At 41.6% G+C, this 21,859-nt stretch overlaps 2 protein-coding genes across 2 annotated transcripts in view; both read right to left on the minus strand.

Annotated features, from left to right (window-relative positions):
• Window positions 1-5,894, minus strand: part of ACVR1B (activin A receptor type 1B) — a 46,075-nt gene extending 40,181 nt beyond the window's left edge. Inside the window, exon 1 of the mRNA XM_032209968.1 lies at window positions 5,602-5,894. Within this exon, the coding sequence (XP_032065859.1) occupies window positions 5,602-5,701 (100 nt within the window). The 5' untranslated portion in view covers window positions 5,702-5,894. The remainder of the gene's footprint in view (window positions 1-5,601) is intronic.
• Window positions 5,895-19,765: 13,871 nt separating this feature from the next.
• ACVRL1 (activin A receptor like type 1) overlaps window positions 19,766-21,859 on the minus strand; it is a 56,566-nt gene continuing 54,472 nt past the window's right edge. Inside the window, exon 10 of the mRNA XM_032212051.1 lies at window positions 19,766-21,492. Coding sequence (XP_032067942.1) covers window positions 21,352-21,492 — 141 coding nt within the window. The 3' untranslated portion in view covers window positions 19,766-21,351. The remainder of the gene's footprint in view (window positions 21,493-21,859) is intronic.

Here is a 21,859-nt window from a genome sequence, read left to right on the forward strand (position 1 = left end):
CCCATCCTGGATACTCCTCCCCTCATTATGGAGAAAGATATCTTTCACAATGCCAAACATATTGCTGCCTAATAAGCCTTTTTCAGGAGTGGAATTTAGTTGTGACAGAATACATTCTTTTTCTGGTTGCCAAATATTAAGCTTCAGATGGCAAGAGGACCTTAAAAACCTTCTTATTCTTCCACGTCCAAGATTTAGTAATGCTACTATGACTGGGAACTATAACAAATGTAAATAAATACTACAAATTAGTGTCAACCAGAGTACATATCCTCTGCTTTCTAATTCTAGATAAACGCAAATACATCTGAGAATAAAGTACCACTGTGTTTAAAAGTGCTTACCCACAGTTAATTGATATGATTACATCTTTAGGAGTCTTTAAAATGGCTCCTGGAGGCTCAAATAAACAGATATAGGTTTCATTTAGGAACAGGTACAGGTCTGTGAAGAGGAGCTATTCAGCTCTTCACAGACCTCCACCCTCACATCCCCTCCTAATTAGACTTGTGCAGCTATGTGAAACAAGTGAACCACAGCTTGCTACAATGTATCTATTCATTTGAATAACTCCAGGCATCATTTTAGGTCTACATAATTTGTCTACTGAAATATTACTTTTGTATTTTAGCTGTTCTTTAAATATTTGCCTGTTAATATTTAAGCAACATTCGAAGCTATTAACTGCATCTGGCAGCAAATCTCCAATAAAAGCTCATGAGAGGAAGTCAAGTTAAATGCAGCCCACTCAGCATTTATATTACAGACTTAAAACATTCTGTGATTAAAGCTTATAAATATGAAGGATGAAATTAACTTAGCAGTACCCAATATCTGTAAAGCCAGAACTGTGAAGTGTGGGACATGACAAGCAAAAGCATATCCGTTCAATCTGGATTCTGAATGTTCTGAATACTTCTGAATTGTAGAGTTATATGTATCCACCTGTTAGCTTTCAGAGCTAATAGTGTGAATTATATTAATCCCTTGAAATAACTTTTAGACTTCTCACTTTTAAACTTAAAGCCAATATACAAACAGATTAAGTGTAGTTTTATATTGTGCAAAGTTTCACATAGCATCTTCATCTTATTTTTTAAACTGAAAAACATCTATTGGAATCTAAAATCAGTAGAAACAGGACTCCTGCATACACATACACAGGCAGAAGAAAGTGCAACACAGAACAGTGTTAAAACATTACTTCCTTTTCTATACATATTCTAACTACAGTAAAACCCCAATAGTTTTTTGCTTACACTTAAGACATATTCGTGGATAAGCAAGAATGTTCCAAAATACGAACCGAATTTTGAGGGTGTTTTATCAGCGGACCATAGCTCAGATTTTTAAAGCCCATCACAGATGCAATTTTGCAAATGATGATGTAACAGTTTGAAGTTTCCTGTCTGTCATTGTGGTTAAAAAAATCAATGATCACCTTATATATGAGTGAAACATATTTCATGGTATTTCAGTTGAAATTCTGAGGATTAGCTTATCTGTGGATGGTCTGATTCACAATTACGTATGTTATCTTTTGGATGATTAAATCATTTTCTTTACAATAAATTTTACCAAGTATTCCAAGCTTAATAACAGGTATTGCTGTTCTTGATTCTCGAGAATGGATTCTAATTTTATTGCTTCTTAAACCCAGCACTTATATCTAGAATCATTATAGGGCTGCCATCTCAGTTTTCATTGCCTTTCATCAGGCTTCTTTTAGCTGGTCTCATCTGCCCTCTTGATATGCAAGAATTCAGAATCAACGTTGATAATAAACCCACTTGATTTATGCAGAAGGTAATCAAATTCAACACTGTCAGTCCCTGAATATTGAATATTGTTTTAATTGAGGTCACCTGCAAAAGCAGTTTCCCACCAAAGCCTTCATTCACAATAGTGCATAGACTGCCCAGTTGCCAGAAATGGGGAAATAGAATGTTACCTGTCAAGCTGAATTATTATTGTTTTTAATGCTTTTTGGGACAGTGCACTTAGCCTCCATTTAAATGGTACCTTTCTTGGGAAGGTATGAAGCATAAATTATGTTGTATTAAAAACCAATCTAAGCTATGTACATCTATGTTCTAAGAATTACTAAGATTACAATATACAGTTTTAATTTTTTCTTTAAGAAATGAATAGATTCTTCGTAAAGCTTCCTCAATCATATGATGAGGAAACATGTGAAATCAAACTGAGGAAAATTTCAACCTGAACTATAGTTTTTACATCGAGATTGTTTAAATTTACACTTTTAAAAAACCTTACATATCCAAATGCAACTAGAACAAGTTTAAAAACTGCCCTTCTTTGTAAGGAAAAAAGCATTGTGCCTGTAAACAGACAAGTGAAAGAATAAGCATTCACAGTTCTTGCTGTTTGCTATACATCCTGTAAATAACTTTCACTTATTGATAACCTTCACCTGTAACTGGACAGAATTAGTTCCTTCCTTGATCTCATTCACTGATAAATACACCAATCTCTTTTTGCATAGTTTACACGCCTGCATAGTCATTACAGAAATACATGCACACTATCAAGAAACATAAAAATAAGCAGCAGCATTTCCTGGAAATAGTAATCATCTGCCCAAACAAAGCCATCAAAGAATAATCAAGTCAATTTCCCCATTCCTGTTTATTTTTCTGAACAAGCATAAATTACAAGGAAATCAATATAAGCTTTTCAGAGGAGTCTGAAATATCAAAGGCAAAAGCTTCTTCATCTGCATGAGGATTTTTATAGACAGGTATTTAACTATAAATGCACCCCTAATTTTCTAAAATCCACTTTCATCCATTGTTGGGCACCTAAGTCCATAATTAAAGTTAAAATTATTAAAAATTATTTGATATCCTATCTAAAACAATTGAGTATCTTAGCTCCAGTTTCTTCTTTGAAAGAACATTCACTATAGTCTTCTTGCAGGCAGCAACTGAAGGAATTAAATACTATAAAGTAAAAAAGAAAAAAATCTTTACCTTCCATGTTAGATAGCTACGACTACTGTCACTATCCCCAAAATCTTATTATGAGTATCTTGTAATCTGAATTTATTACATCGTATATACTTATAACTTTTAGCTTTTTTCAAAAAATATTTGCTAGCAATTCATCTTTAAGATACAAGATAGCATAATATTAATTTGTTTACCAAGTTCACAAGCTACCCATATTAAACAAGCATTTCAGGATGAAATTCTAAACATTCTAAGACTAATTGAATTTGTATCTGTTACATAGCTAATATATTTGTGGCTGACTATCTTGCTGATTTTACTGATTTTTTAAACTGCTCGTTATTTTGACATACTTGTAAGAAAAGCAGATCTTCAATTTAAAAAGTAACATTAGAAGTCTGATTTTGACTTTGTACTATATGTTAACAATGACCTATGGGGAAAAAACATTAAACTATGTCTTAGGATGATGTATGAACCCAAGTACTGAATTTGGTAGAACCAACATATTCAAGACTACAATTTTATTGTTTTTAAACAATTTTAGATAGATAGATAAACAAATTTATTCTTTAAAATGGCATTATTCTTTTCATAAGAGGTTGTCCTCATGAAGCAATCACTAAGTGAAAATCATGTGACCATGACTGATTTTACTTGTTTTTCTTTGCTTCTTGTTACTTCCTTCTGAACTGGGGTTCTTTTTGTGTGTGTGCATACCTTGGTATTGGGTAAATAATCAAGTCAAAATAATGCTGTGAAGATGCACTATTTGCTAGGGAACAGACCTTTCCAATCCAAAGCATAAGCATGCAAAAGTGATTCATCTTAAAAGTGTATTTCCACAACAACTAATCAGATGTTCATATAAAACATAAATGCAATACTTCCTATATATTCTCAGTACATGGTAAAGAAGACATCAGTTTTAAATCTTTTCTTAGCCACACTAATAGAAAGAATTAACCTATCTAAATTGCTTGTTTTCATTTTGTAGTGTGAGGTAGCATCTTTTTTTTTGCCAGGACTGAAACTTCCATCATCAGCTTCCTTGATAATCCCAACATGTCCATGTGAGTGTATTTTCTCCCCATTCATTTTCTATACTCCACATATAAATCATGTTTACTTTTGATAGTGGAAAAGTGGGTAAGTGCTTTGATTCATACACTCTTTCCCCAAAATAAAATATATTGCAGCATATATTAGGTAGATTTTAGATAATCTTCCATTCAGAGATTAACTGTACCCAAACTCAAATTATCTTAAATGACTGTATGTGCTCTCAGATCATAATTTTGGTTATCCATGCTATCGGAGAAAGAAGAATTGAAGGCTAATATAGACTAACTCATTACAAATTGAACAAGTAATTTGAACATATTGAAGCATTCAGTCAGGCAGGTTACCATATGGCACAACTCACCGAGACTAAATTCAACACAGGTTTTTAACATATCAGAAACAGGACTGCCGTTTTATAATAGAATTCTAGCCATCCACTTTTCTTAATTTTATTTTCCAGCTGTCTAATGGAAGTATCTGTAGATAACAAGATATCTCATCAAAAGCTTTATTAATATATAGTATGTCCCTCTGGCAGCATCCTACACTTTTCTTTTGAAATATATTTTATATTATAAACAATATATTATATATAAACAAATATTAGCAAAGAAGTCTGCAAACACAACATTAAATTTTGCTTATTTGAGGAATTTGTTTGAGACAGCAAAGAGGAATCTTCAGTTATTAGGCTTGAAAAGGCTTTTGGGTGAACTCAAGCTTATATAGCAGATTTAAAAGGTTTAGAATTCAAATCTAATGCATCTTTCTGGCACCATGTTTCTGTTTACTGAGTTTTGTATATATATACATACATACACACACATACATACATATATAAAAAATTCAACGCTATGGTACCCATTTCAGGGTGTGCGTTTTTAACTGCTAATTACAAAATGTGATCTGCAACAGTTCATGAAAACAATGAGTCTCATTGGCTTCGTGGCCATGTGACCTCCATCAACCCCATCAAAAAGCATCCCAGATATACAGAACTGAAGACCACTAAAAGATCAAAGCAAAAAGCCCCTTTCAGCTTCAAAATAAAACAATAGCAAAACAGGCACATTCTGATGGTTGTCCTGCCAAATCATTTTTTTCTATGCCACTCGCAATTACCAGAATACTCCTTAATTCCAGCCTCTCCTCCCCCATACCTCCATCGTCTTATCCGCCATACCTTCCCCAATCCCTGCATGCACCTCGCTACCCCAAGCCTGCCAGGGCCCTGCACCTCAGTACGGAACACCCTACCAACCCCACCCCCACCCCCCCGTGGGGAAAAGGCTTCAGTAAGGGGGGGAACAGAAAAAGGGAGACGACTTCCTCATTCCCTCCGACTCCCGGTCGACTCCCCTCACCAGCCCTCAACCCCGGGAAGCCATGGCTGCGGCACCTTTACCCTCCCGCAGACCGCCACCCCACACACCTGGAGGAAGGTGGCCCCTAGGTTCCCGCTGACGGCTTTGGGGCAACCCCTACCCTCCCACGCCCAGCCCGGCGCCGAAGCGCTGGCCGCCATGTTGGCTTGAGGCTCCTTTCCCACCTCGCCGACGCTCACCTTGGGCCCCCCGTTGGGCCCCGAGCACCAGCGCTAGCAGCGCCAGCCCAACGGGCGGGGGGAGGGCGCGGAGAGCGGCGCGAGCCAGCCCCCCCGCCATGGCAACGGCTCCCTGGCGGCGACGGCAGCGCCGGAGGCAGAGAGAACAGCCTCGCGGACGCCCGTTGCAGAGCTCACGCGGGCTCCGAGGAGACGCGAATAACAACGGCGGCAGCGCGAGACGAATTAGACATAAGGAGGGAGGGAGAGTGCGAGCGCGCGCCAGTGAGCGAGCGAGCTCTCAACAGAGGACAAGCCAGCCGGCCTTTAAAGGGGATGTGGCTTTGGGGCTTTAAAGGAGAGGAAGGGAGGGAAAGCGAGGCGAAGTGGTAAATTATCCTCCGACAGTAAATCCGCGGCGGTACACAAAGAAGATCGTGAGGCGTTCCCGGAGTATGAAGGAAGGCGGGTATACAGGGTTGTTTTGGGTGCGTGCCTATGGAGGTCGTTGCTTTACCTTTCAAGACACGGGTGTGCGCGTGAAAGCGTGCGTTGTGTACCTCGGGTGGTGGAATCTAGGGAAGTGATCTCCCCGAAGCGCATCGTGTAAGGGCTTGGAAGACATCAAGTCAAGAGCTGGTGACTCGGGCTCCGTTTGGCTCCCGCATAAATCGGAAGCCATCCGAGGGACAAAGCAGAGCGTATTTTATTGTTAGTAATAAGACATTTAGGCTCGCATCAGATATCTTTTGGCGAGATAGATATGGCATGATTGGTTGGGGGTGATACAATTTGGTTCATGTACGCTCTCTCTATGCTCACAGACACCCACACTGCTGTATCAGGCAGCTCAGTTAAAAAGGATGTTGCTCTAATGATTGTGGGAAATAACACCGTAATCTTTCGTATTTCTCCACCAAATATGTAAGAAGACGTTTGGGCGGATGATTTCTTTGGATTTCGCTGGGGGGGGGGGGGGATAATAAATTCTAATGATTTTTCAAGGCCTGAATGATCAGTCCTTCCCAGTGGCCAAACGCTGTTATCAACAATGCCCCCGTCCAAAGATCTTCCTCATGATGTCCTCTCTTGGGATATAATGAAAATATGGGAAGTCAGGTGGTATCCCCCATCATAAAGAAAGATATTCACGCACAACTTGACCACTTTGTTAAGTGTAAGCAGGGCTGGATTTAGATGAAAAGAGGCCCTAGGCTATTCCACTTATGAGGCCCTTTCACCTCCCATTTTTAAGTTTGTAAATTACATGAGAGACAATAAAATATATCATTACTGTGATATATATCAATATATCAATATATATAGCTGGCCTCCCGACGGAGGGTGGCTCTGCTCTGCAAAGGCAGCAAGGCCAGCCGCCTCCCCTGCTGCGCTCAGCTGCCCGGCTCAGCCCCCTCACCTGACTGGCCGCTGGTGGGCTCTGCGTCAACGAGGCGGCTACTGGGAGCGACCGCACCTCTTGCCCGACCGCCGGTGCCGGGAATGTGGGCGGGCTCCACAACTGCCGCGGCGCTGGAACGATCTTAACCAATACATTTTTATGTCTGTTTATTAGTCATATGCGTAGGATTTCTCCTTATTTTCGGTTCAGTGTTTTAGTGTTCACTGTTTTTAGAATAGTGTAATTTTAATTTTGCTAACAATTTGAATGTAGGCCCCTCTTGATCTTGAGGCCCTAGGCTGAAGCCTAGTTAGCCTATAGGAAAATCCGGCCCTGACCACCACAGCCCAAGAAAATCTCTGAAATTCTCACTTGAAATAATTCGTCAAGCAATTCATCAAATCAATGAGGGATGATAAAAAAGTGGGCTTATTTTGTTATCTGGTATTATATGAACTTTTTTTTTTGCTAGAGTTGTACCATAACATTAATTAAATAGTTGCAGATACAACTATTATTGCAGATACTTCAAAACTCCTATGGTGCAAGAGGATCAGTCACCAATGCATTTTAGACAGATAACTCTCCAATTTCTGTTTGAATACCTCCAGTGGTAGACTGCTCTTACTGTATTTGGATTTTGGATTTGGATTTTATTCAATTTGTAGGCCGCCCTATTCCCCGAAGGGACTCAGGGCGGCTGAACAAAGCCAAGGGAGGGGAAATTACAAAAAGTAAGACAAAGACAATCGGACAATACAAACAGTTTAAAAGCACAACAGACACAGCAAATTCGAGTAGCGGAGGGAACTCAACCCCAGGCTTGCTGGGACAGCCAGGTCTTCACGGCCGTCCGGAAGGCCTGAAGTGTGGAGAGGGTCCGAATCTCCACGGGGAGCTCGTTCCAAAGGGCCGGGGCAGCCACAGAGAAGGCCCTCCTCCGAGTAGTCGCCAGCCGACATTGGCTGGCAGATGGAATATGGAGGAGGCCTAATCTGTGGGATCGAATGGGTCTGTAGGAGGTAATCGGCAGAAGGCGGTCTCTCAAGTACCCAGGTCCAATACCATGTAGGGCTGTCAGGAGATACCTAACCTGTAATCTCAGCCCATTGGTTCCCATCCTGTCTTCTGGAGCAAAAGAGAATAATGGCATTCCCTTTCTTCTCTGTGACAACCATTTAATTGTCTGCTGATTGGTAGTGTTTGTTCCCCCCCTCCCCCGCTCCCAGTTTTCTATTCCAGACATATCTGGTTTCTTAATGGTTCTTCATAGGACTTGGTTTCCAACCACCTCACCATCTTGATGGCCAAGAACTGGACCCCGTATTCAAAATGGAACCTGACCAATGCAGAGTAGGGTGGGACTGTGATTTCTTATGAATGAAAATGAATGTGTTCCATCACAATGTAGTATTTGCGTTTTTAGTAGCTGCATTATATGGCTGGCTTCGGTTTACTGAAACACCCAGAATACCATTCCCATTATGCATCCTTGCCTAATGCTTATTCACATGTAAAAATTGTTACTGTTTGGCATATGACTACAAAAATGTAGTGAGGTATGTGTGAAGAACTTTGTGTTTTGGATCAGGAAATAATGAAATATTGCATGCCCTAGATAGGGGTCAAGAAATAGTGAAATAGTGTTCATCCCTGGGTAGGAAAATGTTAACCTAAAATTGTAACATCCAGCAAACATATTTATCATTATATTTGGTTCTGCTTTATGGCTGCATGTTGAATTCAGCTACTGAGAAAAAAAAGATGTGTTTGCTTATAGTAATAGGCTGGAATCACCATGGAGCTAAGCCATTAAAATCATTTGTTTTTGTGGTGTCCTTAATGCTACTTTGACCTTGGCTGTGTGCTTGTAGATGTTTCATTACCTGACTTGATAACACCATCAGTGTTACTGAGTGTGGAGTTTATTCCTTGTTTAATGCAATGTATGTAAGCAAACAACCAAGCTCAGAGAGCACCAAGGACTCCACAGTTAAACCCTGAGATACATATACACTCATCTGTTGGAATTATTTGTTCAGTCTAATGAATGAATTCAGCCACTGTAATTTATTTAATAAGCAATTGTTAAAGTAAACCACAATTTAGCATGGTATTTTACCCCCACCCCCCCCCCACCACAAAATATCGGGCTCTTGTTACATGCAAAAAGAAAAAAGAAAGAAAGAATGCAATATATGTATACTTTTTGCAAAAAAATAGGTAGTTTGTCATATGTTTAAATGTATCAAAGGTAGCATGAAATTGTTGCTTCTATGTTAACTGATATGTTAATGGATAATGGATACTATTGGTGCAAATAAGTTCTTACCATTAAGGTATGGGCTTGAAAATGATTTCATTTCAAATAAAATTAATGGCCATAAAATTAGAATACTGTTGAGTGGGATTCAGAAGCCAGTGGTTTAGTGCTTCATGAACAGTTGATGGTGTGTAAAATGCAGACACAATGACATTGGATATCCCTAAATCTGAAGAGCTATTTTCAGATACTCAACATCTGAACTGATCAGGGAGTTGTGCTAAAGTCGTCAGGAGGATAGCCTGGTGAGAGCTTCTTGGTCTTTGACTCTTTTCAAGCCATACTGGTGGCTCCTCAGAAATGCATATATCCATGTGGGTTAGCACTGAAAATGCATTTGCTCTGTTTGAGATCTGGAGTCCCACATTTATTCCTGTATATTGTGCTACTGCTGGTCCCTTGGGAAGCAGATGTGCTGTTGGAGCAGTTGCCTTCTAGAAAATCCCTATCTTAAATTCTTTCTGAAAGCTCAGCTCATGATTCACTTGTGGAATTTGTAGTCTGCGTGCATTTGGACAGAGTTACACCAGAGCTCCAAAGCTTAAGTCAGAGAGCCTGTCTAGCTATATGACTCCCGCCAGGAGAGGTTCTGAGGTTGCAGACCAGAGATGCCTGAAAAAGAAGCATGCTATGTGAAGAAAGACCAGAGAATTTGGGGATTTTTTTTTTTTTTTTTTAGGAAAACAGCTTGTTCTGAAATAGTGAGGAGTTAGTTAGACTGTTCATATGTTTTGCTATCTCAATGCTTGCTTATTGTATAAGCTGCATTTGGATTCATAAAGCAGATGGATTCAAAAGAAAACAAATCATATTGCTTTGTTCCTTAGCATGAAGTTTAAGTACAAGCACTATGAGAGGCTAACCTTTCAAACAAGTATGTGCTGATGTCAGAGGATCCCAAGTCCTCCCCCCCCCCTCCGAAATTTTTCAAATTGACCATTATCTTAGACTGATACTGGTTTTTAAGATTTCAAAATTAATATATGGAGGAACTTCTTTTTCCTTGCCCAGGTTCGCCTGGTGCACCAGTTGCGTCCCTACCTGAACCGGGAGGCCCTCACAACAGTCACTCGTGCCCTTGTGACCTCTAGACTGGACTACTGCAACGTGCTCTACATGGGGCAGCCCTTGAAGAGCATTCGGAGACTTCAGCTTGTCCAGAATGCAGCCGCGCGAGCGATTGTGGGTACACCTCGGTTCACCCACATAACACCTATCCTCCGCGAGCTGCACTGGCTGCCTATTGGTCTTTGGATACGCTTCAAGGCGCTAGTCGTCACTTATAAAGCCCTTCATGGTATTGGACCTGGGTACTTGAGAGACCGCCTGCTGCCAATTACCTCCAATAGACCGATCAGATCCCACAGATTAGGCCTCCTCCGAATTCCATCCGCCGGCCAATGCCGACTGGCGACAACCCGGAGGAGAGCCTTCTCTGTGGCTGCTCCGACCCTCTGGAACGAGCTCCCCGTGGAGATTCGAACCCTCACCACCCTCCAGGCCTTCCGCAAAGCCCTTAAAACCTGGCTGTTCCGACAGGCCTGGGGCTAAAGAGTTTTTGCCCCCCTTCTCGAATGGTATGGTTGTTGTGTGTTTTTAAATTTTGTATTGTTATGTCTCGTCTTTTTTATCCCCCTGTCTGTACCTCCTTCCCTGATTGAATTGTGAGCCGCCCTGAGTCCCCTTCGGGGAAAAGGGCGGCATATAAATGTAATCAATCAATCAATCAATCTGTTCGATCCAGACTTCCCTATTTAAGCAAATGCATCATTTCACCCTGAACCTAGTCCCTTGAGAAGAGCTAGGAGGTGGAGAAAAAATCCAACATCCTGCCTTGTTGGTTGTGATTTCTCACAACCTGGCTTAGTATTGGGAGTTTTGATATAATTCTGGAGCAGAATGGGAAATCATCACCATCATCTTAGCCATTGTCCATCCACTGCAGGATGAAGTCCTTTTTCACATGTTTCCAGCCAATACGTCCTGAGCTTTCTTTTGCCAATTGGGCCTGCAATACTTGCTGATGTCATTGACCCATCTTGTTTTAAGTCTCTTTTGTGGACACTTTTTAATCAAGTGGGACCCATTCTATGACTGCCTTGGTCCACTGCCTTCTTGCTATGTAACCAGCCCATTTCCATTTCAATTCTTTTGGAGTTTGGAGTTTATTTGTAGGCCGCCCTATTCCCCGAAGGGACTCAGGGCGGCTGAACAAAAGCCAAGGGAGGGGAAATTACAAAAAGTAAGACAAACAATCAGACAATACAAACAATTTAAAAGCACAACAGACACAGCAAATTCGAGTAGCGGGGGGAACTCAACCCCAGGCTTGCTGGGACAGCCAGGTCTTCACGGCCGTCCGGAAGGCCTGAAGGGTGGAGAGGGTCCGAATCTCCATGGGGAGCTCGTTCCAAAGGGCCGGAGCAGCCATAGAGAAGGCCCTCCTCCGAGTAGTCGCCAGCCGACATTGGCTGGCAGATGGAATACGGAGGAGGCCTAATCTGTGGGATCGAATGGGTCTGTGGGAGGTAATCGGCAGAAGGCAGTCTCTCAAGTACCCAGGTCCAATACCATGTAGGGCTTTATAAGTAATAACTAGCACCCTGAAGCGTATCCGGAGACCAATAGGTAGCTAGTGCAGCTCGCGGAGGATAGGTGTGATGTGGGTGTACCGGGGTGCACCCACAATCGCCCGCGCGGCTGCATTCTGGACCAGCTGGAGTCTCCAAACATTCTTCAAGGGCTGCCCCATGTAGAGCGCATTGCAGTAGTCCAGTCTTGAGGTCACGAGGGCATGAGTGACTATTGTAAGATCCTCCCGGTTCAGGTAGGGACGCAATTGGTGCACCAGGTGGACCTGGGCAAACGCCCCCCTGGTCACAGCCCACAACTGATGATCTAAAGTCAGCTGTGGGTCCAGGAGGACTCCCAAATTGCGCACTCTGTCTGAGGGGCGTATAATTTCACCCCCCAGCCTGAGAGATGGAATACTAAGCCAATTTGTGGGAGGAAAAAAACACAAGCCGCTCGGTCTTGTCAGGATTGAGAGCCAGTCTGTTCACCCCCATCCAGACCCTCACATCCTCCAGGCACTGGAACATCACGTCAACTGCTTCACTGAGTTGGCACGGGGCGGACAGATACAATTGAGTATCGTCCGCGTATTGGTGGTATCCTATCCCGTGCCGTCGGATGATCTCTCCCAGCGGCTTCATGTAAATGTTGAACAGGAGGGGGGACAGGACTGACCCCTGCGGCACCCCATAATTCAGGGGCCTAGGGGTCGACCTCTGTCCTCCAACCAACACCGACTGCAACCTGCCCGAGAGGTAGGAGGAGAACCACCGAAGAACGGTGCCTCCCACCCCCACCTCTCGCAACCGCCGCAGCAGGATACCATGGTCGATTCCTTGATGATACCATATACTTTTGTATATGGTAGTATGTATACTACCATATACTTTTGTTCTCCAATCCATGTACAGAAGAGAAGACAGAAAATTGGGAGCTATTGCTCCTTCAGCATATGCAAGAAGGAACATGAGAGGCATTGAGGATGCTGAATTGGGTTCTGGATCAATAGGATTTGGAGAAATTTGACATCATTGCAAATCCTAAGGGTATCTAATTGTACATATTGCTTGTTCTGTTGCCTTGGAGAAAAAAAGTATTAGGAAAACATTTAACAGAATATGGAGTTAGTACTGATGTTAATTCAGGTCCCCCTGAATTATATAGTAAGGTAGTATGTCAGTCTCCAGGATCATCTCTATTGCCAAGAATGCCTCTGGAGTTCAAGTGGGCACCACATTAGCACTCTTGAATAATACAAATGTTGAGTATCAGCCAAAACATAAGTCGAGGTAACAATTTTGTGAGCAACCATCGTACAAAAGGTCATTTTGTAAATAGACTGATGACGTATCTCCAAAATTCTTATTGTGGCAACAAGTTTTCACAAGATCAAATGCTACTAGAAAGATACTCATGAATAATTCCTGAACACACTTTCCAACCGCACTTCTTATCCATCCTTAGTCCAGGAGAAATCTCCACTCAGCTCATGGGGACAGACTAGTAAATAGACTTGTAAACAGTAATGTTACTTCAATGATCAGGTTTAATCATCTTCTGTCTAGTTTCTTTTTCTGTTTTTTATTTATTTTATTTTATTTTATTTAAAACTTTTATATGCTGCCCAATCCCAAAGGACTCCGGGCAGCTTACAAATAGAAATATAAAAAACATAAAAACAATACAATTTAAAGCAACAGTCATCTCTCATGAAGTCATTCTAGTCGGGGCCGGACCTCAACAGTGAGGTCAACAGCCCCAGGCCTGTCGGAACAGCCAAGTTTTTACGGCTTTCCTAAAGGCCATCAGAGTGGGCTTTGAGAAATGTAATAGAATTTCTGTCTTGATAGAGAAAATATCCAACTTACCTTGTAGTAGAGCTTTTCCCAACAATGACCTGCAGATGTGATGGACTGCAGTTGTTACAATTTCCAGTTATCATGGTACATATGAAGTACAGGCACAGTTTAATGTTTCTGGAGTGCCCCAAATTTGGGGATGACACTTTTAGAAGATAGTTATTGCTGTCAACCTACATATGCTTTTGCATACAGTAACGTGACTTTGAGAACTGGGAGATGTCACTTTCCACTCTGGATACTGGGATGTAATCTTCATCTTTTAATATTTCCAACAATAGCCATGTTGCCTGGGAATTCTGGGAATTGCAGGCTGCCCAGGCCTAGAAAGCAACTTGGCAAATGCATTTGGCCTGGGAATAATTTGGAGCTTCTCAGAGCCATGTATTTATGTACTTCATTGCTCAGTTGACTTGAACTCCCAAGGCCACTTTTAATTGTCTAATGATAATGTCTGTTCTATTGGAACAAGTGAGATGTGAGAGAGGGATTTTGACAGTTTTACCAGTGGGATGGTCCTAAAATTGCCCTCCTTGTTAACAAGCCAAGGCATGCAGCATATTTCCTTGGTAAAGGGCTTTTAAGTCTAATGATTGTCTAATAGGTCATTTTCAGTTCATGTACATTATAATATTTTGCAATATTACTGGAATCAGTGACAAAGAAGTGGGGGAAATAACATATTCCAGGAAATGTAATTGCACATTCAGATTTTTATCATAGATTTATACCAGTCATTTCAACAAAATTTTTGGCCTATTTGCTTCTTTCATCTCTGTCCTGGTTGATTTCTTTTAAAAAAATGGAGGGGTTGAATTTGTTGCTGCTATCAACAGGAAACTCCTGGAATTTTAGCTGTAGTAGTTTGGCTGATAAAAGCTTGGGTCATGCATGACATTTTGAGTCTGTACTATAGTCTTGTTTAAACAATGAGATTGATTTCCAGTGGCTGCAGACTTGATCTGCTTAATCAAAATGGAATCTCCTGAACATGGCCTTCAAGCCCATGTTTTTTTCTCAGACAAAAAATACATGCAGTGAGTGCATATTATTTATTCTCTTCCCATAAAATCTGCAAATACACATGCTGTCTCAGCAAAGGCCTATTCTGCAAACTAAATAGCACATTGAGACTATGTTTATTAATAATAATAGAACAAAGCTGTGGCCATCCAGATGTTGCTGAATTGAAGCTGCCAGCATTCTCGCCATTATTTGGTTGGATGGAAATCACTAGGATTTATGGTTTGCAACAATTGGACTTCCACTACTTTCCTGCATCTAGGACAGAACAATATAGCCTGGGTCGTTGAAGGCCAATGTCATTCTAGAAGTTTCTAGTTTTAAAAGTGAAGATGGGGCAAGGTAGGGAAAGATGGGGCTAGTTTAGAAAATAAGCATCATCATTGCTTTTTAATAATGAGGCCTCCATATTGCTTCTTCAGTTTTTCTGCTAGTGCTAATTACAAAAGTGTTCAGTATTGCCACAGTAACAGATTTCTTTTCTCCCCACCCCCCCCACCCCCCTCATGCCTCATCTTTATTGTTAGGATTTTACAGTTTCTTCCAGATTTTGTTATAGTAAAACAAAAACAAAAAAGGTGGGGGGGATATAAATCCTTGCAGCTTTTTGTATGGAACAACAAAGTATCCATAAATTAGAGGACAGTCTTATCTCTGTCAACTCAGATGTATTGTAAGCACTGCTTGTATAGTTGTGGGATTTGCTTCTTGATAAGTAAGTCTCTTTGCCCCTTTAAACTCGAAGCTGAACAGAAAAGATTTTTAACAAAACACATAGAGTCATGTTGTATCTCGGAATGGATTTATAGCCTGTTCACTTTTTCAGGGTTAGGGTTGCAGAGTTCAAGGAGATTTATTCCCAAGCAAATGCTATTACAGCTTTACTGGATTAAGGCAAACCAGAAGTTTATTAGAAGGCTGAAAAGGCCCATAAAAGAACAGCCAACTATCACTGAAATCATTCAGGGTATGCAAATGCTGGAAGATCAAAGTTTTCACGAGAAGTATCACAGGGCCACTGGCAAGGATCCCTGCAGGGAGACAATGAAACCACTGTGTATGGGCTTTCTCTGCTCAGGGGCTTCAGACAGATCAAGGTTCCCTTAACCATGTAGGGAACTGGACTCAACTTAGGGGCACATTCATAATGTTGAGAGCACATGATGAGCATTACTCCCCAAAGGGCCCTCAGTCAGACTTTCCTGTTTTGATAATGGTTGCTGCAATGAGCAACGGTGGTCCCCAAATGCCCATTTAGCCAGAGAACAAACTCACTCCCCCCAAGCGTATTTTCTACTCTCCCAGTGGGCCTTTATGGGGCCCAAAGGCATGCTCCAAATTAATATGGTGCTAGAGCATTTTGCTTTGCATTGCAGCATGCCTGTTTCCTATTCTCTAAAAAATAAATTAATTTAAAAAAAACATGAAAATCAGGTGAGACAGAGAGCTTGGGGGGGGGTACCTCTTTGACCCTGAACTAAAGTTTTATTTTGTGTTAATGTAGTTACACAAGACTAGAACAACTGTTGGCATATTATCAGCTGTAGGATCTGTCTTTCTTTCAATATTAATCAGTTTCTGAACAGAGACACAAGTGCGTACGTTATATGAATGCTAAAATTTCACATATTCACTGGAAAATTACGGACATTGTATAAGAGTTGTGCACAGGACTCATTCACAGTTGAGTTGTAAATCTAACTATGAATGCCTAATTATTTTCAGTGTTACCTAATGTTTACAGGGTGAGGAAAAGAATGTAAACTAAACAGTGAGAAAGTATATGAACAATATTGGCAGCATTTTGGCAATGTATATCCATTGGTCCTTCAACAATCAATAGCAATAGCAATAGCAGTTCGACTTATATACCGCTTCATAGGGCTTTCAGCCCTTTCTAAGCGGTTTACAGAGTCAGCATATCGCCCCCACAGTCTGGGTCCTCATTTCACCCACCTCGGAAGGATGGAAGGCTGAGTCAACCTTGAGCCGGTGAGATTTGAACCGCCGAACTGCAGTTAGCAGTCAGCTGAAGTGGCCTGCAGTACTGCACTCTACCCACTGCGCCACCTCGGCTCTCATATGTCTCACAATCAGATGTCAGGATGGACATGCAAAGAAAACAGAGGAATTTCTGAATACATGCTGAGGAAAAAAACCCATCTGTTCCAGGGGTGTCAAGCTCAATTTCATTGAGGGCCACATCAGAGTTGTGTTTGACCTTGGGGAGGGGGGGAGACAGGGAGCCCTGCCCAGAGGGTGTGGCCAGCTCGATGTCACGCATGTCGGGGGCGCCTTTGGTAGCCCAAGCACTCTGTCAGAGAAAACAGGCTCCTGAGCTCCGTTTTCAACTGCCACGGCCTCCTGAAACCCTCTGCCAGCGAAAACGGAGCTCGTGAGAGCTGCACAGGGCCCACGCAAGGGCCAGATCCGGCCCCCAGCTCTTGAATTTGACACCCCTGATCTATTCTCTAAGGATAAATTACAGCTCTTAAATTATGATCCCGTAAGCATGAGAGAAACATGCATGTGATCCTTGTGCTAAATTGTACCTGTCTCCCTGGTTAACCTAATTTTTTCTTCCTGCAGACTTGCACATTTCTGCTATCTCAGTGGCTATGGAGACCAGAGGTTTTTTTTTTAAATCAAATCCATATTTAGCTTAGACTGAGACTTGTCCCTGAGTTTAGAATCTGTACATGAGGGCTTCTTTCCAGCACATGGAATGATTTATGCTGAATTACTTTTGATCAGAGCTGTTTGGATATGTAGACTTATTACTACATATGTTACTGATTCACATGGGCAAGCTTCTGATTAAAATAAATATACAGTTAAGCTTCTGTGCCAATTGGAGGGCTGTGGGGGCACCGTTTTGCTAACAAATAAGCTGAGATGATGGTTTGTAATAGCAGATGCATCTAACATAGTGTTTTCTTGGCTTATCAATGTGCTATTTTGTAGTTTTGTCCAACATCCATTATAAAGCTGGAAAATTGATTGGGTTCTTAATGGGCAAATAGCATAATAAAAATTCCAGCCTGTGCTGCGTGGAATTCAGAACTTCCTATACTAATAAAAATATGGAGCCAGCCGCAATATTTTGGACGCTCATCTATCCTGGATAAACAGCAGTTTGCAATCAGCAAGCAATTGGCTATGAAATCATGTAGCTGTTGAGCTCTTAGGGCGCATAAGAAGCTATCTAGTTCAGTCACAAACTGACTCGCAGTGGCTCTTCCTCAGTTCCAGAGAGTTCCCAACTTCATCCCAAGTGATCAGGATTGAACCCAAGACAAACTGTGCATTTGACAAGCATCCTGCAGCTAATCCTGCCTCTGATTAGTATATGATAAGTATATTTGCAAAACCTTTTTTATTACTGTATGTTTTATTCCTGACATTTTTAAGTTATATATAAAATACTATGTACATCTAAAAAGCCAAAAAGCATTATGCATGCAATTTCCTGAATAGCAATAGCAGTTAGACTTATATACCGCTTCATAGGGCTTTCAGCCCTCTCTAAGCGGTTTACAGAGTGAGCATATTGCCCCCACAGTCTGGGTCCTCATTTCACCCACCTCGGAAGGATGGAAGGCTGAGTCAACCTTGAGCCGGTGAGATTTGAACCGCTGAACTGCAGATAACAGTCAGCTGAAGTGGCCTGCAGTACTGCACCCTAACCACTGCGCTACCTCGGCTCTTAAAAATCAGTGAAAATCATCACTGAAAATCGGGAGACTAACTTCCCAGTATAACAATAACACTTAGACTTATATACCACTTTACAGTGTTTTACAGCCCTCTCTAAGTGGTTTACACAGTTAGCATATTGCCCCCAACAATTTTGGGTCCTCATTTTACCCACCTTGGAAGGCTGAGTCAACCTTCAGCCTGGTGAGATTTGAACTGCCAAATTGCAGTCAGCAGAAGTAGCCTGCAGTACTGCACTCTAACCACTGTGCCACCACAGCTCAATAACATGGATGTATTTTCAATCAGTCTTATTAAAGTATATGATGGCAAATGCCAAAAAAGACTTCGACAAGCAGATGTTTGACAGAGGAAATCCTGGATTCAGATTGCACTTCAGCTGATCGTTTGGAAATATCGGTATCCCTCAACAAATATGTTTTTCCCTTCTTTTTTAAACTACTGCAATCCAACAAGCTTGCATGCACCATTCATTTGCATGAGCTGAAAGAAAAGGCATAGTTTAATTATTACTTGCCATCTTGGAATGCATTTAGAACACTTGACTTCTGTTAGTCCTAATGGAATTTAAGTGGTCTCTGAGTGGAGATGTAGCTTAAAAAAAATCTGTGTTGTTTCCCCCCCTGAAACTCTTTGTCCTCTTTGGTTAATTTGTGCTTCTCATCCTTCTCCACATTACAGAATCTTTCTCAGGAGCCAGTTATTTTGGAACATTTTTGCAAACAACAAGAAAAGGCTGCTTATTCCCCCCCCCCCCGGATGTTTAATAAATAAAAAAATAATTTCTGTACAAATTAGTAATGATGTCAATTTTGAGGCTTTTGATGAAATGAGGTTATGCGTTTTTCACTAAGGTCTACGTAACTATCCTGCATATATATTATATGCTGATATACATTTCTATGGCATAGAAAGCTAATTCCTTGGAGATATTAGCGCAACTCTGTTGAATGAACAGGCCTTCCCCACTGCTTTCCTGTTAATGTTTTGTCTTGTAATAGGCTATTCAGAAATTCAGTCTTAGGCCTGATTAAAATCTTGAAAACTTTTTCCACCTTCCACACTTTTATTCAAAATAGCAATTTTACAAGGACAGGCCTTGGCCTTTGCAATTTGTTTACTTGTAGATGTATCCAGCATGTCAAGGAGGAATCGACTCATCTCAGTTTTAGCGGAACTATTCCATTTGTGCACAGGGTTTGTGAAGCTTACAGCTATTGCAACTCATCCATGCAATACATTAACATCAGGTGGAAAGCGTAATGTTTGACCCAGCTTATATTTTAAATAGGGTGCATTCCTCTCACTCCCATCTTAAAACCAATAGGGTCAAGTTCCAATGATTTATATTTGGTTAGACTTTTTGGTTAGACTTTTGCCTTTTATTGCATCTGCATACTGAAATTTCAATTGATGTAATCATATGCAAATCCAACTGTTGGACATTCACCTTGGTTCTGAATTCCCTAAAACCTTTGAGGGCTCCTAAGAAAAACTGCAGTGGCTGAACAATAGTGTTGGTGAGGCTTAATTCTTGCTGGGCTCAAATGCAGAAAAAATTGCATTGTGTGTGGGTATGTGCGCGCACGTGCGTGTGCAAGTGCGCTAAGGTATTTAAATTTAATAGCTAGAGCAGTGGGGTTGTGCAATGAGCCAGAAGCCACAGTTGTAGTAGATTGGTTGGAGAGCGCTGGCTCCTGTGTGAGGCCGTCTGTGCTGTGATTGGATTCTGTGGATGTAAAAGGGGGAGTTTCTTTGTTTTCCCGCCTTTTGCCTCCATGCTCTGTGATTTACTTCATGATGCTCCTGTTAGTCTGACTATCTTGTTTGCTGCAAACATAGATGTAAAATATATTTATTTATATAAAACTACAAATTTATATCAGCGTCTCTGACTTCATTTGGACATCTGTTGTGCAATTCCCTGACTCACACTCTCCCTCCCTCTGTGTGTGTTTGTGTGTGTGTGATTGTGTGTGTGTATGTTCACTACCGGTAGTCGTCTTCCATCCTTAGGCAGTAAAGCCAGCTCTCTTCAGCATGGTTGCTACATCCTGTTTTTACTGACCATGTTCAGGGATTATATGACAGGGCTAGTCAGGGCTGGTTCTAAGATGAGTTACAGGATGGAGAGCCATTTTGGAGCCTCGTGCTATAAATTCCGGCTTATATTAAAAAAATCATGACTACATACAAGCAAAGCAACATCACACTGGTAATCTAGACAGATTTCCACGTTCACATACAGATAGAAAAAATCCTGTCGTATGCCCATAACGGATAAATCAGATTTATCTGGTACAAAGGCTTGCATAGTTGTGCCTATCCCTTTCAACCATTGTAGGTGCTTTTGAAATGGTTCCTCTGTACGCATGCATGCATGCATGCACATACATGCACACACAGCTAGAGGCACGGATAGATTTTATGCGTTCAATCTAAACACTACCTTTGCAAATGATCCTTAACTGGCGTTTCAAAGGCGTTTCAAACCCCTTTGGGCATAGCAGCTGTGTTCTTTGCAAATGGGATCCCTCCCATTTTTCAGGATTTGGTGGCGAGACGGGCTGGCGTCAGGTTACAGATCCAGGGAGTATTTATATTAATGTACATTCTGCAAGAAGTGGGTAGGGCCCCTCCTCCCTTTTGTTGCTAGAGGAACAAATTAAGGATCCCAGAAGCTGTCATCTGTTCTGTGAAACTTCCCTGCAGAGGGTTAGTTTGAGCTATAGAGCTCTAGTCCAAATCCTCTTGGTCAAGCTTCAAAGGAGGTCTGTTCAAGCCACAGACAGAGGCCAGGACCAGCAGGAAACCTTGAAGGGGTGACCTTGAACTTCCTTTGCGCCAAGGAGCCAGAAATTCAATCTCTGCTCCTAGAAGTTAGGAGAGTGTTTGGGTTTGTGGAAGGAGTTGCTGAGTTTTTTCAGTGTCTTTTTAATCCTCAGAGCTGTGAGTCTTGCTGGGGGACTCTGGAACCAGCATTCTTTCATGATCTTAGCTAGGGAAGATAAAGCCTGGAAGGTGGGGGGGGGGGGTTTGAGGGAAAGAGAAGGGATAGTTAGAATCAAAATCTAGACTTAACACATCTTCCAAAATTCCCAAACAACTAGAATCTTGCATGTGTATTCACTGGATTCCCATCCTGAGCAAAAGCCTGACACAGTTTAACTATGGTTTGCTGAATAAATCTTAGATGTTGTGATTGTACATCATGCTGAGACGACTAGTCATGCAAGGGTGGGAGACTTTTCTCACATGTTTTAAAGGACAGTCTCTCTGTTTTTAAGTATCAGGCCCAGAGGTGGTATTCAGCCGGTTCGCACTGGTTCGCCCAAACCAGGGACAGAAATTTTGCCCAGTTCGGTGAACTGGTAGTCCTCT

Source organism: Thamnophis elegans, chromosome 2 (genome assembly GCF_009769535.1).
Source record: "Thamnophis elegans isolate rThaEle1 chromosome 2, rThaEle1.pri, whole genome shotgun sequence".
NCBI lineage: Eukaryota > Metazoa > Chordata > Lepidosauria > Squamata > Colubridae > Thamnophis > Thamnophis elegans.